At 31.8% G+C, this 18483-nt stretch overlaps 2 protein-coding genes across 6 annotated transcripts; one reads left to right on the forward strand and one right to left on the reverse strand.

Annotated features, from left to right (window-relative positions):
- The first annotated feature begins 9852 nt into the window (after positions 1–9852).
- Positions 9853–12692, forward strand: LOC110621258 (sterol 14-demethylase). Its single transcript, XM_021765460.2, has 3 exons — positions 9853–10087; positions 10385–10875; positions 11566–12692. Exons 2-3 carry the CDS (start codon positions 10414–10416, stop codon positions 12562–12564), a joined length of 1461 nt encoding a protein of 486 aa, XP_021621152.1. The 5' UTR covers positions 9853–10087; positions 10385–10413; the 3' UTR covers positions 12565–12692.
- A 1649-nt stretch (positions 12693–14341) lies between these two features.
- LOC110620313 (peptidyl-prolyl cis-trans isomerase FKBP19, chloroplastic) lies at positions 14342–17903 on the reverse strand. Of its 5 annotated transcripts, none has more exons than XR_002488798.2 (11): positions 17661–17892; positions 17517–17574; positions 17279–17413; positions 16665–16750; positions 16505–16555; positions 15600–15680; positions 15478–15522; positions 15080–15135; positions 14853–14928; positions 14614–14773; positions 14342–14529 (listed from the first exon to the last, which is right to left on the reverse strand). XR_002488798.2 is itself a non-coding variant. In XM_021764003.2 (11 exons), exons 1-10 carry the CDS (start codon positions 17739–17741, stop codon positions 14678–14680), a joined length of 765 nt encoding a protein of 254 aa, XP_021619695.1. In that variant the 5' UTR covers positions 17742–17892; the 3' UTR covers positions 14342–14529; positions 14669–14677. The 5 variants fall into 5 exon arrangements, 3 of the variants coding, with proteins under 3 accessions (XP_021619695.1, XP_021619694.1, XP_021619693.1); XR_002488799.2 differs by having other exon boundaries at positions 14641–14773; positions 14853–14936; XM_021764003.2 differs by having other exon boundaries at positions 14669–14773.
- Between the last annotated feature and the right edge of the window lie 580 nt (positions 17904–18483).

Genomic DNA, 18483 nt, shown 5'->3' on the forward strand with positions numbered 1-18483 from the left:
AATTGGGAACTATCGAATGTCCATAATCTCTTATTTGTATGATGCAAGAACAGATTGTCATTAAATTCCTTGTGAGGATTTAGCTTTGAAAGCTCCAACTCCATTGGACTTGAAAGAAAAAACGCTTGGTGTTTGTTGAACATTCTTTTTGTTTATCTTCACTTGCTATGGCGATTTATTCTATTTCAACCGACTAAACTTTTTTCGACTCTTCTACTCTATTACGTCTTGATTTTGTGCGGGGTGACATTATATGAGGTTTTCCCAACATGAATTTTCTAAATTCGCCCTAGTAACATTGTACTGTTATTTTTATTTTGAAAATTTTATTTTATAAATTTAAAATGATATATATATTTAAAATAAAATATATTTAAGAAGTTTGCATGCAGATTCCATTTGTAAATTATTGTTTGTTTGAATATTTTTTTTAGTTGCTTCCAATTTTGAAGAAATTCTTGGAACCACCTTAAACCGATAACCATCTTTTCTCGGGATCAATAAGGGATAATACAGGAATATTCACATGAAGTTACTTGGAACCCTCTTTGCTTACAAGGACATCTCCCAAGATATCTAAGAATGTTACTAGGTAGAAAATAAGGTAATTCTTTCTTGGTTGAGCCTTCTAATGTTACTAGGTAGAAAATAAGGTAATTCTTTCTTGGTTCCAAGGTACGTGCATGCTTAGCAGCACTGCCTCCGGTCACAGGTTCCATAGTCTGGGCTTGCCTGGTGTCCTTGCCTTCGGTCACAGGTTCCATAGTCTGGGCTTGCCTGGTGTCCTTGCTCCTATCATGATAGCCCCCACGACCTGGATAGGTGGACATCCAGAGGAGCAATCCTGTTGCTCTCTTCCAAGCTACTCCCAGCTGATTTGTTGAGCGTGATAGGCTCCTTAGGGATTTTCTTGGGAGCAGGAGGAGTTTTGAAAAAAGCTGGCGCTTTAGAGGGAATCAACATTTTCGAGGCAGCGGAGCGAGAGCCCTCTGCCACGGGCATCAAAGCCATAGAAGGCACAGAGGTAGGGGCAAAGCGACGAGCTGTAGAAGCAGGATCCGCGGCCTGGAAGACCTCCCGGGTCACATCGGCTACAATCTTGTTGGCCTTAAAAGTGGCTAGAGTCGTCTTCATGCTCTCTTGGGACAGGGTGAAATTCTTGGGGAGCTTGATGGTGTCCATTGATACTTCAGAAGCTGAAAAGAAAATATCAATTCAATTAGAGCCCAAAACAATAGAAGAAAAATATAAAGGGAAAGAAAATTAGAAAAGAATACTAGCTTCCCGGCAGTACTATAGAGTGGACATAACCATGCACTTCTCGATGTCATTATTGTTCTCTATAGAGGTCAGTCAGATGTCATACTTCTTCTTTATAGAGGTCAGTTAGAGAAGGCAAACTTGGTCCACTAGGTTTAACCTAAGAAAGTCGTTACAACCTTGGGGGACCTCTCCCTAAGAGAGGTCGACATCCCAATTGATCCCCGAGCTTTCTTTTAGCTTGATGATGGCGAAAGCTTCAGCCCAACCTTTTATTGAGTCCTTATATCTAGCAAATATAGACAACCCAGCCCGAGGACCAAACTAGTAGAACTCATGGGTAGACCTAACAAGTCGGAAAAAGGTGTAGAACAGCTCAATAGAAGGGGTAAAACCCTAGCACAAGCAAACAGACTCGAAACAGTACATGAACAAGATGGAATTAGGGGACAACATTCGAGGAGTCACCCTAAAATGACGAAAGACCTCAATGAAGAAAGGGGTAAAAGGGAAGGTCAGCTGAAATCATAGTGTTTGACAAAAAAGACTAGGTTGTGCCCTTGTTGGGCATCTATCAGACTCGTCGACTGTGGGTAGGAGAGAACAATCCTTTCATTAGATAAGGGAGCCCTTATTTTATAGATAGTGGTGTCAGAATAGTCGTTGGAAAAGTAATGAGAAAGAAAGGGGTGATAGAGGACAATAGACCCACTACATCAAGAATTCTAGCAGAAGCCATGAGAACAGTAGGACGTACCTCGATTCAGAAAGGTAGGAAAAATAGAAAAGAGAAAGGGCAAGATGGCAGAAGCAGCGCAATAGGCAGAGCAACAAGTGAAATCAAAAGCGTAAGTTTGAAATGGGTAAAGGCGAAGAGGAGACATTTTGGCAAGAACTCTCCTAAAGCTGCACAGTAATAATTGGAGTTTTGGGATTTATATCATGGAATAATTAATGAGTAAGTAAATGGGCACTTGATAATAACTGGGCCTTGGACACTCTGGCTCAGGCTGGGCCAAGCCTCAACCTTATTAAGCCCCAACAGTTACGCCTGCCTCACGTATAAGTTTGAAACTCACTTTGACGAGTCGAACCGGGCTCGAGCCTACGTGGGTAGGCCTGACCCTGTTTATCCCTCTCGCCCCGTGAGATGACAAATCCCGTGACGTTCGGGATCATGTCTAGATGGCGCCAGATGAAATTAAATGGTCGATTGGCAATGAAAAAGGACACAGTACGTCCGTACGTACAGCCAACATGAAGGTGGCAGGAGGATACAAATGCAGGACGATAGTTACGTGTCACTAAAGGAAAAAAGAATAAAGGAAATTAGGGTACTTGAAAAAATACACCTTGAACCTACCCCTGATTGGATCTAAGAACATTACCATTGAATTGGAAATTTCTTATTTTTGTTCTCATGTTGACTATTTCGTGAGGTGGGTCATTCATCGATGTTGGATGTTTGATCGGATTTACTTTGACTATTTCGTGAGATGGGTCACTCATCGATGTTGGATGTTTGATCAGATTTACTTTGAGATAGGTGTATCTCTTAGTTGGATTCAATTCAACTCCATTGTGTTTCTAGCTTTTATTTTCGTTCTTTAGAAAATAGAGGAAAACATAAACTAGAAATTTATATCGTTCTTTGTCCATATAAATTTTATTGCTTTCAATCACAATTGAATTTAGTTTTTTAATTAGAGAGAAAGACAGAGAAAAAAAAGAAAGAGAAGAATAGGGAAGAGAAGGCAAGTTGTCGATGAAGAATTTGTTGTTTTTGGTTGTCTTAGGTTTCGTTGGTTTGCGGGGTCTTTCTGTGTTATAGTTTTCCTTTCCCTGGAGGGTTTCTTTTCTGGTTTTCTTGTTTTTTGTTTTGTTGTTGCCTCCATCTCTGCGGTACCCCTCACCATGGGTGGGGAGGCGTTTTGGTTTTGTGTGGTTGTCTTATTGTTTGCCGATCTATAGTGGTACTTTGCGAGGGTTTCTTCTTGATATGCTGTGGAGTTGCTCTAATTGGATTGTCTGGAGAGCGACATCAACTGTGTGATGTCAGTACCTTGAGACAGCATCATTGCGCTTGGTGACCACCGCTCCTGCGAAAGCTCTACCGCATCTCCTCCCTGAGTAGTGATTGGAGCTGCGTCCAGTTTTCGAAGCTGCGTCCAGTTTTCCTATGCCATGGGCCTTCTATTTACTTGTGTTGCATGTTTATTTTGGTGGTCCTAATTCTGCTGGTCATTCTTGCTGCTCCATTTTGGTCTGGGCGATTATATGGCTGTGGAATGTTTCTGGCGGTGGCCCTGTGTTTCGGTGGTTGAGTCGATACATGAGTTTGGTTCCTTTGATTTGGGTCTGTCCTTCATTGGCTTTTTTTTTTTTTTTTCTATATTTGCTGAGTGGTTTGATTTTCCTTTATGTTTGTTGGGTTGGTCTTCTTGGTCTATGGCTTTTTGTATCTTTTACATAGGGGTGTAAACGAACTAAACTGTTCGTGAGCTATTCAAGACTCGACTTGATAAAAATTCGATCGAGTTCGGCTCGTTTTCTGAAGGAGTCGAGCTCGAGCTCATTTTTTAGGCTCGTTTAATAAACGAGCCGAGTTTAAACTTAGCGGTATTCGGCTCCTTTAGACTCGCTAGCTCAGCTCGTTTTCAAGTTTATGAACAAGCTCGCGAGCTGACTCGCGAACAAGCCCGTGAACATACTCGTTCGCCAACACTAATTCCACATAGAAAGTTGAAGGTGTTAGTGAATTTGCCCTAAACCATTATCTTGGACTTTTTTATATGTCGTTTTGATTATTAATAAAAGAGGTTTTTGTTATCATTATTATTTGTTTGCATGTTACATAATGATGATTAACATCCTTGATTACTTATTATTATGTTGATAATAATTAAATATAACTAGTATGATTATTGATTGATAATCATAAGATGATTATGTATATATTGATATAATTCAATAATCATAGATATTTGTTAGAGAATAAAGTATTGGATGGACCCGTACTGAGATCACTACATGAGTTATAACAGTCATAAGTGAATCTCAAAGTAGTTATGTCTTAATCCTTTGACTTGAAATTGTTATAGTTTCCAACATAAGGACTGTTATGTTTTGATATAACTAAACATTGTTTTTAATCGGACAATTCATAAAGGTTATGATTGAGCATAACAGAAATTATGTAGAGGATATTGAACAATCAAGATAGAATTTGTCTCTCTTTGAGAGAGATATCTTCTGTGCCCCTCGATAAGTGAGACTGAGAAATGCATGGCCGTGCTCAAATGAATTGATAGTGTAATCAATATCATTTAATTTTATCAGTCTACTTAGAAATCGAGAAATCATAAGTTTGAACATTATAAAGTTTGAGATTGATCATGACTTATGTTCAAACTATATATCGTATGACAAAGGAATTAATACATGTTCTATTTATTAGACTTTATAGGACTATCTAATATCATATTAGTTGGGTAGTTATAATGTCTTGTTAGAGATCGTTTATCATTTATGGGCCTGGTAGGACTCTGCCTATTGCCAATTAATGTGAGTCTATTGGGTCACACACAAAAAAACGTTGTTGATGTGTTATATTAATAATAATAAAGATATTATTATTAATATTAATTATTATTATAAAATAATATTTAAAAGATCTGCAGTTTATTTTTAACTGTTCCAGATAAAATATTTTCGGTTTTCCTTAACAAAACAAACTGTCACGTAAGATATTTGAATATATGTTAGATTGTGATAGTGGGTTATGAGCACAACTCTTTTGCGAAAAGAATTGTGGGAAAACAAAAAGACTTAAAACGTATAAAACTCATGCTGCGAATTGTAGAGGTGTGTGCATTTTTTGGAGAAATCGTTTTTGAGTTGCAAATTGAAAAAGCACATAGTTTATCTATCTTTGAGAGTTAGTTTCTTATCATTCCTTTCGAAATAAATAAAACACTCGGATCTTGTGAAGGAAACTAGAGATTTTATTTTTCCGCTGCGTGTTTGAATTGCAGTAATTTTTGGATTTCTTAATAGAAGGGATATGGAGGATTGTGGCTTTTTTTATAAAAAAAAATAATATTTTTACACTCTTTTTTTATTAATTTTGGATTTGAGAGGTTTCAATTAAATAAAAAAATTTAATTTAAAAGTTTTTTAATGATTTTATAATTTAAATTTTATTTTTATTAATTATTAATGATCTTAGAAAATAATTGGTAAAATTATTAAAGTAAATTATAAAAATAAAATTTAAATTAGAGTTCCGAACTATATGTTTTGTTAAGTTTAAGGAGTTAGTAAAAAGTATTTGAGTAAAGTCTATCATGAACGTAACGTAACGTTAAATATAAATCTAAAAGTAAAGTCTAATTTACACATTTATTCAAATATTACTAACTCAATAGTAGATTTTAAAAATGTAGCGATTGAATTGATGATTTTATTAAACTATAAAGATTAAAATATAGTTTAATAATTTATACATCCAAACAGGATAGGATCTCACACCATCCATTCCGCAACATCTTGAGCACTCATTAAAGGTAAGGTAATTTATAATATAATTCTTAAAGTTTATTAAAACTTATAATTTAATATAAGTAATTTTAATGAGAAATATTTTAGTTTTTAAATTTTTATTTTATAACAGTCATTTTATTAAAATTTATTATTAAACTGTAACGGTTTAGTTTTTCAATTTTATTTTTTATAATAGTTTAATTTTTTAAATTTATTATTGATTTATAGTAAATTTAATGGAATGATTATTTTATTAATAATATAAAAGCTTAGGATTAGAGGTGGAGTTAGCGTGGGTCAAAGTCTCTTAAAAAATATAAGGGTATTTAGATAATTTTATATATAATAGAAAATTTTATCATTAAAATTTTATATATTTAAAAAATTTATTAGTTAGACTTTATTTTAAAATTGCTCCATTAACATATTTTATAAAATTAAATTTTTTAATTTTTTTATTAAATAAATCTTTATTGTCTTTAATATTTATGCTATTTAATTCATTTAATTTTAATTATTTATTTTATTTTATTCCTTCCACTCTTTATTTTTTCAATACAAAAAATTTATTTTTCATTTTTAAAATTTCAATTTCAATACATAATTTTTTTAAAAAATTATTTATTTATTGCATAATTTAATTTTATACACTTATTTTATTAGAGTTAATGGTAAAAAAAATTTATACTTTTGATTTTTGATTTTATTATAATTATATTTTGTATTTATTTTTTGCCGTATTTATTTATTGCTAATTAAAATCTTACTTTTTTTAAAAAATACACTTTACTTTTATTGCAATTTCATCCAATATTTTTATTTTTTATCAATTAAATTCTAATTTTTTAATATTTGACTAAATATATCCTACGGTTATTTATTGAAAACTTATAAAATTATTAAATTATAAAATTATTAAATTACTCCTTTTTACTATTAAATATATTAAAAATTATTATTATATTATTATTCAATTTTTTTAATTTTTATTGATAATTTTATAATAATAATTTGTCTTGATCTTATTTTAACTAAAATTATTACCAACCGCTTTTTCTTAAATTTATCTAATATCCTAACTATTTAATATTACTTTTAAAATTATTGTTAAGAAAATAATCTTATTAAATACATTGCTTATGAAATATTAAAAAATAATTTAAAATAATATTTAATATAATTAAATTTAAAAATAGATAAAAAGCCTTTTTAAATTTCTGATAAATTTCGAAATAGTCAGATAAGCTCCTAACCAATTCTTTTGTTCAAAAATACTATTCAGTAAAGTTCAATTAAATCATATTTATAAATAAATTAGATCAATTTAAATATTCTGTTAACGTCATTAAATTGATTTTAGCTGTTGTTTTCACCATTCTAACATCTTCTTCTCTCTCTTCTGCTCTCTTAATAGTTTTTTCCATGGTCATCATCATTCCAACACTCCATCTCTCTCTCAAAAATTATTCGATAGCTTCTTCTTCTTCAAATTGTTCCACAACATATATTGCAGGACACTGAGTACAAAAATCTCAATTTGAAGCCCTCGCGTTAGCTGACGAAAGCGATGCCATCTTCCTTGATTTGTTAGCCTCTAATGACAGCGTCCAAATAAATTAGTCACGCCAAAAACAGCGTGGAAATGAATTAATCTACTTTGGTGGGACGTTTGCATAACAATCTGTTGAGTCAATTTTGGAGCAATGAGAAACACTTTCTCCTCTTTGTGGCATCCTGATTGAAACGTTTTTATTCAGGAAATTGACCTGCAAATTTATTTGTTTCAATTTTTCCACGAGACTGACTTATAAAGGTTATCAATGGCAGTCCTTGGACTTTTTATAATTTCTTACTTATTACTACTCATCATCTGCTAACAGGGGAGAAGCCATTGGAAGTGCCTCTAAACTTGGCTCTATTTTGGTTTCAATTGCACAATATTCCACCGGACTATTTTACCGAAGCCTGTCAGGTTTACGGTAGTTCAGAGAGTAGAGTAACACAGATGAATTTAGGAATTTCTCTAGGATTCATTAACTAATGAGACTCGTCTTAGTGGAAAAAATCCTGCTATACAACAGGAGGGTGTAACTGAACTTAAGGATATTGTTTAATATAAATTTACTGTTTAGTCCGAGCGTCTTTGAACAAAAAAATTTATTAGAAGCTTATATGATTATTTTAAAATTTGTCAAGATTTAAAAGGCGCTTTTACTTTAAAAATATTAAAAATAAAAAATAATTTTTTTAGGATATTTTTTAAAATTATTTTTTTTAAAATGAGAATCGGGGATTAAGAAAGTAGAATCTCATATCTCTCACTCTTAAGTATAATGTTAATCTACCACTTTTTTTTTAAATTATACTAATATTTAGAATAAATTTAAAAAAATTAATAATATATGAATTAAAATTTAATTGTTTAGGCTGACTTGATTAAATAGTTAAAAAATATATAATTCAATAAAATTATAAATTTAATTTCTATTCTTCTATCTCCTAAAAAAATATATTAATAAAATAGATAATCATAAAAAAAATCATATACTTTTAATTTTATTGTAATTTTATCATAAATTTTTAAATTATTATCAATTTTACTTTCAAATTTATTATCATTACATGTGACATGGTAACTGCAGTATTAGTTTTTTAATAGTATAAGTAACGGGATAATACAGTTGAATTAATTAAGTTTTAATTGATAAAAAAAAGTATATAATATAATTGTAATAAAATTAAAAGGAGTTTTTTTAAACCATTATTAATAAGTATTTATCTCACTTAATTAATTTTTAATCTATTTATATAATTAAAATTATTTGTTAATTTATTTAAATTTAAAGAAATAAATTTTAAATTTAAAAAAAATAAATTTTAAATTTTTATAAATAAAAGTGTTTTATGATTAATGTTTTATTAGTTAACGAGTTTTATGGAGTATTTAAATTAAAAAATATTAATTTAAAAATATAAATTTAATGAGTAATAAGTTAGATAATTTAAATTTAAAATTTTTAAATATAAATAAGTATTATTTTTATGAATAATAGATTAAATTATTCAAATTTAGAAAAAATGGAATTGAAATGTTGTTTGTATAGTTAATGGATTAGATAGTTTAATTTAAAAAACAAATTTTTATAATAAATATTATATTAAATTATTATGTTATTTTAATAATATTAATTTTTTTATAAATTTACCTGTATAATCATAGTAAAATTAATTTTTTTATAATAAACATTATTAAAATTGATTTTATAATAGAAAGAAATGAGCTATTCATCTATAAAGATATATTTATAAATATTTGTAGTTATTATTAATATATTTTAATCAATAAAAAATAAATAAATTATAATTTAATTATAATTTTTTATTAATTTTTTATATGTATTTATTTTATATATTTTATTTTATTGATCATTCGTTATAATTTGAGTTTCTAAATTTAAATTTTTGAATCTGCTGCCGCTTAAGACTAAATTATTTATTATTAAGATAGTAAAATTTAAATTATAGATTTATTAAATTTTAGAAATTATACCATAAACTACTCTAAACTAAATTATTATTATTTTTAATTATTATTTAATTTCTATATTATAAAAAAATTCATTAAATAATTTTTTAATTTTAAAAAGTAATAAAATATCTCAAACACTTTAAAAACTTTCTAATTCATCCGTTAAATCTAACTATTAAATACTATTAAAAAATTTAAAATATTTAAATATAAAAAAACTAATTAATAATTTTTTTTATAAACTTAAAAAATTTATTAATAATTTTTGAAAATTATACAAATTAAATAACAAAATATTTAAATTCTAAAATTAAAATAAAATTAATTAATATACTTTTTAACATTTTAAGGTATTTTTTTAAAAAAATTGTGATGAGTAATGAATTTTTCAAGATTAAATAATAATTCTTTTCTTATTATTATTTACCTTAACACGAGGAACACACGTGATTGCTCTGCAGGCCGCAGTGCACAAGCCCACTGTTTTCTGAAAGCTAAACCAGTGAGCTTGCCCGCTCCCATCCAACGTTTCTTTGCTATAAACTAATGAGTCCCGTGAAAACGACACACGCATAGTGCTGTATCATTAGCTTCTAATTAAGCTCTTGAATCTTTATAATCACACTCTGATTAATAGCAACTCCGAGCGTAAGAGAGATGCCATTCAACTAGGTCACTCTCCAATCCTAGTCCACATGATCTCCCTCTTCATTTTCCATCTCTGAGATTCTCTCTGCGTTTCAATCACAAGATCGGGTACTCAATTCTCTCTCTCTCGTCTTTGATTTTGCTCATTGTCTGCATTATCTCGATTTCTCCGCTTCTTCCATTTCTTGCCCGGATTATGGATAGTTTTCATTTGCTTTTAGTTGTAACCTAATTGAAGTATTTGAATCAGGATTTTCTCTCTCCAATTAGGTCTAAGATTCAGATTTATTTTGCTTTTGATAATTAAATTAAATTGGAGACTGTTTTGAAATCGGAATTTAGATGTCCTTTTAGTATTGTGATTCTTATTCATCTGATATTTATGATTCTTTCTTTGATTTTCAGTTAAATCTGTACTGTTCGCCTTAATCGCCATGGATTCAGATAACAAGCTCCTCAATATGGGTGTCCTCATCGTGGCTACTCTAATCGTGGCCAAGCTTATCTCCACCTTCATTATGCCTAGATCCAGAAAACGTCTGCCTCCAGTTGTGAGCGGTTGGCCACTGGTTGGAGGATTAATCCGCTTCTTGAAAGGCCCGATTATAATGCTTCGTGAAGAGTACCCAAAGCTTGGCAGTGTTTTCTCTGTGAACCTAGCTCATTGGAAGATTACCTTCTTGATTGGGCCTGAGGTGTCAGCTCACTTCTTCAAGGCCCCAGAGGCAGACCTCAGCCAGCAGGAGGTATATCAGTTCAATGTGCCTACCTTTGGCCCAGGTGTTGTGTTTGATGTCGATTACACTGTGCGACAAGAGCAGTTCCGCTTCTTTACAGAGTCTCTGAGGGTCAACAAACTCAAAGGCTACGTCGATCAGATGGTCATGGAAGCAGAGGTAAGCTTTTGAGGTTTCTGGTCGCATTTCCCTTTTGCTTTTCGGGCTCATATCTTAAGTCTTAACAATTTTTATTTATTTTTTATTACATGGTATTCATTGGAATTTGATGCGGTCATGTTTCAATTCTGAAAGGATGTGTAGAAAGATATGTACTCAACCGCTTTTCTATTTATTGGTAGCTTTCATTAATGCATCGAGTCCTTGAGAAGGCCGAGGCACTAGAACTAAAAATACATTTATACTGGAGTTTGGTCGGTCAGGTGCGTCAGTGAAAGACGGAAGTATATTCATTGAGGGAAAAGAATGTGTATCTTTCTGTGAAAAAGATTCAGGAATAAGTATTGTATCAGCTCTATTTGACTACTTTTCAAGATAAGTTTCTGGGATTATGTAAAGAACATTTTCATGTATACGTCGTTGTTTTAACTAAAGGCTTAACCACCCACTATTTGTTTTATGAATAAAGTGTCTACTTGGAATGTTTCTGCCTGTCGTTTTGCATTGTTTATTCAAAAATTAAATTTTATTATCTTATTGCTGTGGACTGGCTTTGTTCAGTATGGTGTGGATTTTGGCAAGTTGCTGCTTAGATATGAGATTCCTTTGTGCAAATTTCAGATTAATGTACCTACATAATGTAAGAATTCCATGGTCCTAATTGTTGTGTTGCTATGTGGAACTGGCCAGGATTACTTCTCAAAGTGGGGAGACAGTGGTGAAGTTGATATAAAGTATGAACTTGAACATCTGATTATATTGACTGCCAGTAGATGTCTTTTGGGTCGAGAAGTTCGTGATAAGCTTTTTGACGATGTATCTGCTTTATTCCATGACCTGGACAATGGAATGCTTCCTATCAGTGTCTTGTTCCCATACCTGCCCATTCCAGCTCACCGTCGCCGTGACAGGGCTCGCAAGAGGCTTGCAGAAATCTTTGCAAGCATTATAGCTTCTCGTAAACTTGGTGGAAAATCAGAGAATGACATGTTGCAGTGCTTCATAGACTCAAAGTACAAAAATGGCCGCCCAACAAGTGAATCTGAGATTACAGGCTTGCTCATTGCTGCTCTCTTTGCTGGCCAGCACACCAGTTCCATCACCTCCACTTGGACTGGGGCATATCTCCTCCGTTACAAGGAGTACTTATCTGCGGTACAGCAGGAGCAAAAAACCCTCATGAGAAAGCATGGGAATAAGGTTGATCATGATGTTTTGTCTGAGATGGATGTCCTGTATCGGTGCATTAAGGAAGCCCTAAGGCTCCATCCTCCATTAATAATGCTGCTACGCAGCTCTCACAGTGATTTTACTGTGACAACCCGGGAGGGAAAAGAATATGACATTCCCAAGGGTCACATTGTTGCAACATCTCCAGCATTTGCAAATAGGCTTCCTCATATTTACAAGGATCCAGACAGATATGATCCTGACAGATTTGCTGTTGGGAGGGAAGAAGACAAAGTGGCAGGGGCATTTTCATATATTTCTTTTGGAGGTGGCAGGCACGGATGCCTTGGTGAACCATTTGCATATTTGCAGATAAAAGCTATATGGAGCCATTTGCTGAGGAATTTTGAATTGGAGCTGGTTTCTCCTTTTCCAGAGATCGACTGGAATGCAATGGTCGTGGGTGTGAAAGGAAAGGTAATGGTGCGTTACAAGCGCCGGAAGCTTTCAGTTGACTAGCAAGAATAATAGCATTATGGATGAGTTTCAGTTTCCATAAATTTTTATGCAGATTGATGTAGTTTGTGACACTTAGGCAAGCCTATGTTCTAGCTCGTTAATGATACCATTTAGCGTAGCTTCTATCTCTTGCTGGATACGCTTCCTCTTTTCTTTTTCTTTTTATTTTTTCTTCTTTTATATATATTTCCATGGGTTCAATTTTTTTGATTAATTTCGGTTAATCAAATTAAATTGAAACTCGAAAAAAAAAAAACAAACTGAACAAAATGGAAAATTGCTCAAACCCTTCATAATAGATAGTAATACTAGATCAAGTTACCTAAAACATTCCAGTACCAATGGTGATTCAAAATTTTATTTTGGAAGTTAATTAATGGTTACTCCAAATCCTTGTCCACAGTTAATTAAAATATATATTTTTTAATGAAAACTTCCGCCGTTAATTCTTGAACATTTAACTTGAGATTTTTTTAATATTATTATTGTTGCATTTGGGAGTTATTGTTGCATTTTATTTGAGATTGTTTTTAAAGTTTAAACTAGTTACTGGTTTGAAATTTGGATTTGTTTACGACATTATTTAGAGTTTATAATTCGATCAAGAAATTTTAAATTTTCAGAAAGTAAATTTTATCTGTTTGATTGATATAGTTTTAAAAAGGTAATTTGCTTTCACTAATTCAATTAAATTATTTTCAATTAAAATTATTTCTAAACAAATTTATTTTTTAGAAAATAACTCACTTAAACCAAACACGTCCTGCCTTTTGTTCAACCAGCACGTGCTCATATACACATGAAATAATGGTTCCAATTAATATAATTTTTCATACAACTATCTCAAATAGCTTTCCAACTAAATCTACCTCCTGCATACCCATACCTAGCAAAGTGCCATATCCTGTTCCCATACTTGTCCAATCAACTAAAGCAAACCACGAACTAGATAATACTCTGCTAGACTAGTAGGAGACCATAAAACTCTAGAAAACCACCAGGAGAAGAGGATGAAACTCAGATTGTTGCGCCTCAAATCCTGAGCACCTCATTACTCCTGCTTCTGGTCTCATTTGCTCGAAAGACCAGTTTAAAGAAGCCGTTTTATTTTCAATAATAACAAGACATTGTATCAAGAGGCAACGGAGAATTAAGCTGTAGCAACACTAAAAATATTCCAAACAAATAGAACGATGTTATACCTTCAAATGCACAACAGAGAAGAAGCATCTATAGCAATAAATGATAATGATGATAATCCCGAGTTCTTACTCTTCTCTTTTCATTGGCCAGCTAATGTTAATGTCCTTGAAACTTAAATACATTACAAAGTTCATAATATTTGGAATGCCAAATTCCAAAGCCTTAAGCAAGTCTGAAAAGTAAAATGATCTGAAGAACGGAAAGATCTCGTAGGACCATCAAAGGAAGATGCACCCGGAGTGAATACCTTTGAATATAGCTAGCTATGTTAATGGCTATTTTACCTATTTGTCGAGACCCTATAATTTTCAGTGATGCATTCAAATTGAAAGAAAAAAAAAAAGAGCATATATACATCCATTTTGAACAAGCTACAATATAATCCAATCTTTCACCAATGGTGTAACGCTAAAATGACAACAAAAACTTTACCAACTAGGTTTGTTTGGAATAAATAATTAGCAATAAAAGAATTCAAATGAACTTTTAAACAGCCATGCATGAATTTTATTTCTTTAAGATAATTCTTTTGTAAGTTAAAAAGAATTAAATTCTTCTATTCTAAACTTGAGAATTGGCAAAAAAGAACTCAACTGAATTGAATTCTTGAAAATTTATTGATTTGAAATATGATGATAGAGACAGATGGGATATTTGAATAAACAACAAAACCTTTGCAGCTTCATGAACTAAATTCTCCAAGTCCCTTGAATGGTAGAGTTTTTAATATGGCTCGTGCAAAGGGCTATTCTCTTTCAGCACCTGAATCGGACAAAGAAGTCGTTATACATGGAACTACAAATCCATGCTCAGATAAAAGAGGCGATTGATGGAACAAAACTTAACCTAATCTTTGATGGAACAAAACTTAACCTAATCTTTTATGTTACAAGCGAAGCACCTTGATTCCTCAGCTTGGCATAATTTTGAGGAGTTCAATATCAAAAAGCAGAGTTTTGTCTATCAGTCCCTGGTTCCTCAGCACAAAATCCAAGGCTCTCTGGCCCTGCCAAACCCACAATTGTGCTGTTAGAGGAAAGGCACATAAGTGCAACACAAGGATCAGCAAAAACACCGTGTATTACAGAAAAGGTTGTTGGTCTTGGGCCACTCCGATTGAAGTCACTCTCAGGATATCCCAGTTCTGGGGGCACAATTATCCTGCATCACTGTGAAGTATACGTGAAACTTGAGCACAAATTATAAAAGCAAATTATCTTTTGAGGAACATTCAAAAATTTAATCATATATTAGCATTCCAATGACATTTCCATGACAAAGGGTACGTATTTGAGAAAACCAGTTGCAGCACCTTCTAACTCCACCCAAAGCCATGCCTGAAACAGCTTCCTCAAAAGCTGGTATTACCTGAACATTAAAAGTTTTGAGTATAAATGACATTTAGGAAGGAAATGAACCATGCTCCAAAATTCATATGGTCAAATCACCCTCAAATCTCAAGTTAATCCAAATCTGTGTACTTGTTCCAGACAACTAAATATGTATAGTGCCAGCTTCTGATATAATCTCATAAAAAGGACAAACTATTAAGTAGACGATGCAAATGTGTAAAATTGAAGAAAAGCATGAGCATGACACAAGATTAATACCAAAGGAGAAAGTTCGTAACAAAAAGCATGAGTGCAAATATATCCTTTTATAGAAAATATAAGGATAACATTGCTAAACCAGTAGGAAATAAGTTTTCACCTCGCCAGATCCTAGTTTGAATTTGAAAAAGTCCTTCTCATTTCCCTGCATATCAGGAAATTGCAAAACATTGTTAAGCTAGTCATGTACCTCTACTCCAGAAATGGAGAAGCATTTCTTACCTCAAAGGAACCACCCTTTGTCTTGTTTCGAGCTTCAAATATACGGCCATAGTATCCTATGGTGTAACCATCCCAATCAACCTAAAACAAATCCATACTTCATAAATTATATCCATTGTGCCAACTAGATAATAGAACAACCAGATTGAACATTGGACTTGAAAGTTGAAAGCTAACATAGTCAGCATTGAAGAAATCCGTTCTTGAAGACCAAAAAAGGAAAAGAAGAAGAAGAAATCCATTCCCATAATAAAAAATTTTTAAGAATAGTGTTTAACCGATGCAAGGAATCATCTAAATATTTTAGTAATCCAAAACTCCTTAATCATCATCATTATCTTTGCCAAATTTTTTGTCACAGTAATGAGTGAAGAGAGGTTGGCAAGGATTGAACCACACAGTAGAAGGATCTCTTTTCTTGCTGATTATCAAGACAGACAGAAAAAGGTTGAAGAGTTGTAATAGCTATTTAACTCAAATAGTCATTTTTACAAACCAAATTCTATTTAGGTTCAAATTTTAGACATCTATTTTTTGGTTGACTGAACTGTAACTTTCCAGCTGCCTTTTTCCAGCCCTTTTCTTCTTTTCCTTTCTCAGTTGTATCTGTTGTATATAAGGGAAAACTATTTATTAAAGATACTAAATTCTCTCTCAAACTTGTGATTATGATTCAATATTACTCCCTGCAGTCCTTGTATTCAGCAAAACGAATTGAATCTCTCAATCAGTGAGGACTGAGGTCTTAATTTGAATTTAAGTAGTATTATTTCCCACAAAATGGGAAAGAGAAATCAGAATGAAAGCAATAGCAGTAAAATTACTTAGATTAAATTGGATGACTTTCAGAGAGAGAGAGAGAAAAATTGGATGACTTTCAGAGAGAGAGAGAGAGAGAAACTTACCACAACTGTCTCTCCCATCTTAGGCTTGGGACCATCTCCCACTCGCAAGTCCTGCATTCTTTTCGATTAAGACTAAAGAATTTCGAAAGAAAAACTGAACTATGAGATGCTTGAATGTAACATACAAATTCAAAAACATATATTTTGTCCAATCATTGACCTTATACTGAAGACCTGAATCTGTTTCAGTGTAGTCTGGATACCGCATCTTTGACTTCCCATAATCCTTTCCCCGTATTGCTGGCACTGCATGCATAAAAATATGTCCAAGAAGAGTAAGTCCTTCATACAAGTCCCATACCCTCATGTATTAAAATTCAATTCTCAACAATTCTATCTTGCATCACTCTGCCTCTGTGGTTCATATAAAAAAATTTGAGCTCTTGAAGAAATAACATGCTCAAATTCATTCCTACAATTTTGAAATTAACTTCCTGACAACAAGCTCAACTTGAACTTGGATTGATAAATGAAATATTCGCAATTGCAAAAGGAGGTGAGCGGATGTAAAGTCCACCAAAAATGTTTTATTATCCATTTGAAGTAAATTATTTGTCAAAAAGTAATTCAAATATTCAAATGAATTCTTACAAAAACATGTATGCATAAATTATATTTCATTTAAAATGAACATTCTTTTAAGTTAAAAATAATGAAATACTTTCATTAAAATCAATTAAATTGAACCTTTTGCAAACTACATGGGTTGAAGAAGAGATTTTCCTGGTAAGGGCTTGCATGCATAAAACTCGAAAGAAGAAGTGGCAAACTTACTGTCAGCGAATTCAGATGCCAAAGCTCCTCCATCAATGGTAGCATTCCACAGAGCTCCACTCACTAACCCAACGGATAAGATAACTGCTTCTCTTCTCCCAATGTCTCTTCTGTAACTCATGGAGCTGCTTTGAACTACAAAAAACCCAAAATTTCAATATTAGAATTATCCAAACACCGCAGGAACAAAATACAAGTTTAAATTGAAAAAAAGAGAGACAGAGAGAGAAAGAGCAACCGCATAAAGTGGAATTGGGGAAACCGGAAGGTTGAGAAGCGATTGGTCTGCTCCATCTCTGAAACACCAATCAAAATTCATAAACGTCTAAAAATTGAATGATAAAAAAGAGAAAATTCGATACGTAGGAAGACGACAACGTACGGTAGTGGGGGTGGTGGCGGCGGCGGTTGAAGCTCTTCCAGCAGTTACCGATGGAATTCCGAGCACTGAAATAGAAGCCATAGAACTGGTTTGATATATATTTATAATGGGCCAACAAAATGAAAGAAAGAGAATGAGTTTTAAATAGTAATTTGGACGCTGGAAGACAACTGCCTCAGCCCTGAGCTAAAGCTTCTACGGCTTTCCCTCGCGATAATTGCCCAAGTTTCAGCATTTCTATTCGGAAAAAGTATTATTTAGTTCTCCTATTATAAAAATAAAAAATAAATTATTAATTCACCTTTAATTTTAAAAAATATATTAAATATTTTTAATATTATAAAAAATTTATTAATTTATTTTTCAATTAATTTTAATAGTTAAATATTATCAATTTTAATAAAATTTATTAATTAATATTTTAATTTTATAAAAAAATTTATTAATTTATTATTTTATATTAAAATAATATTAAAATTTAAATCAACAGAAAAATCAATCATATTTTTTAAAATTGATAAATTAATTAATTTTTTTATAAAACAGAAATTAAATTATAAATTTTATTTTTATTTTGACCCCATAATTTTCTTTTTTTTTCTTTTCCAATTACTACCACGATTTCATGCAAAAATTGTAATTTCCGTTTTGTAGGAGATTATATTTATATTGGTGAAATATTAAAAATATATTTCTCTAAAATAAGTTATTTATCCATATAGTTGTATATTTTTAAATAATTTATCTATTAATATATTTCGATTTTAATAAATATTAACAAATTATTAGTTTTTAAAATAGTATAATAATACAAATCATTTAA

This window comes from Manihot esculenta, chromosome 8, assembly GCF_001659605.2.
Source record: "Manihot esculenta cultivar AM560-2 chromosome 8, M.esculenta_v8, whole genome shotgun sequence".
Lineage (NCBI taxonomy): Eukaryota > Viridiplantae > Streptophyta > Magnoliopsida > Malpighiales > Euphorbiaceae > Manihot > Manihot esculenta.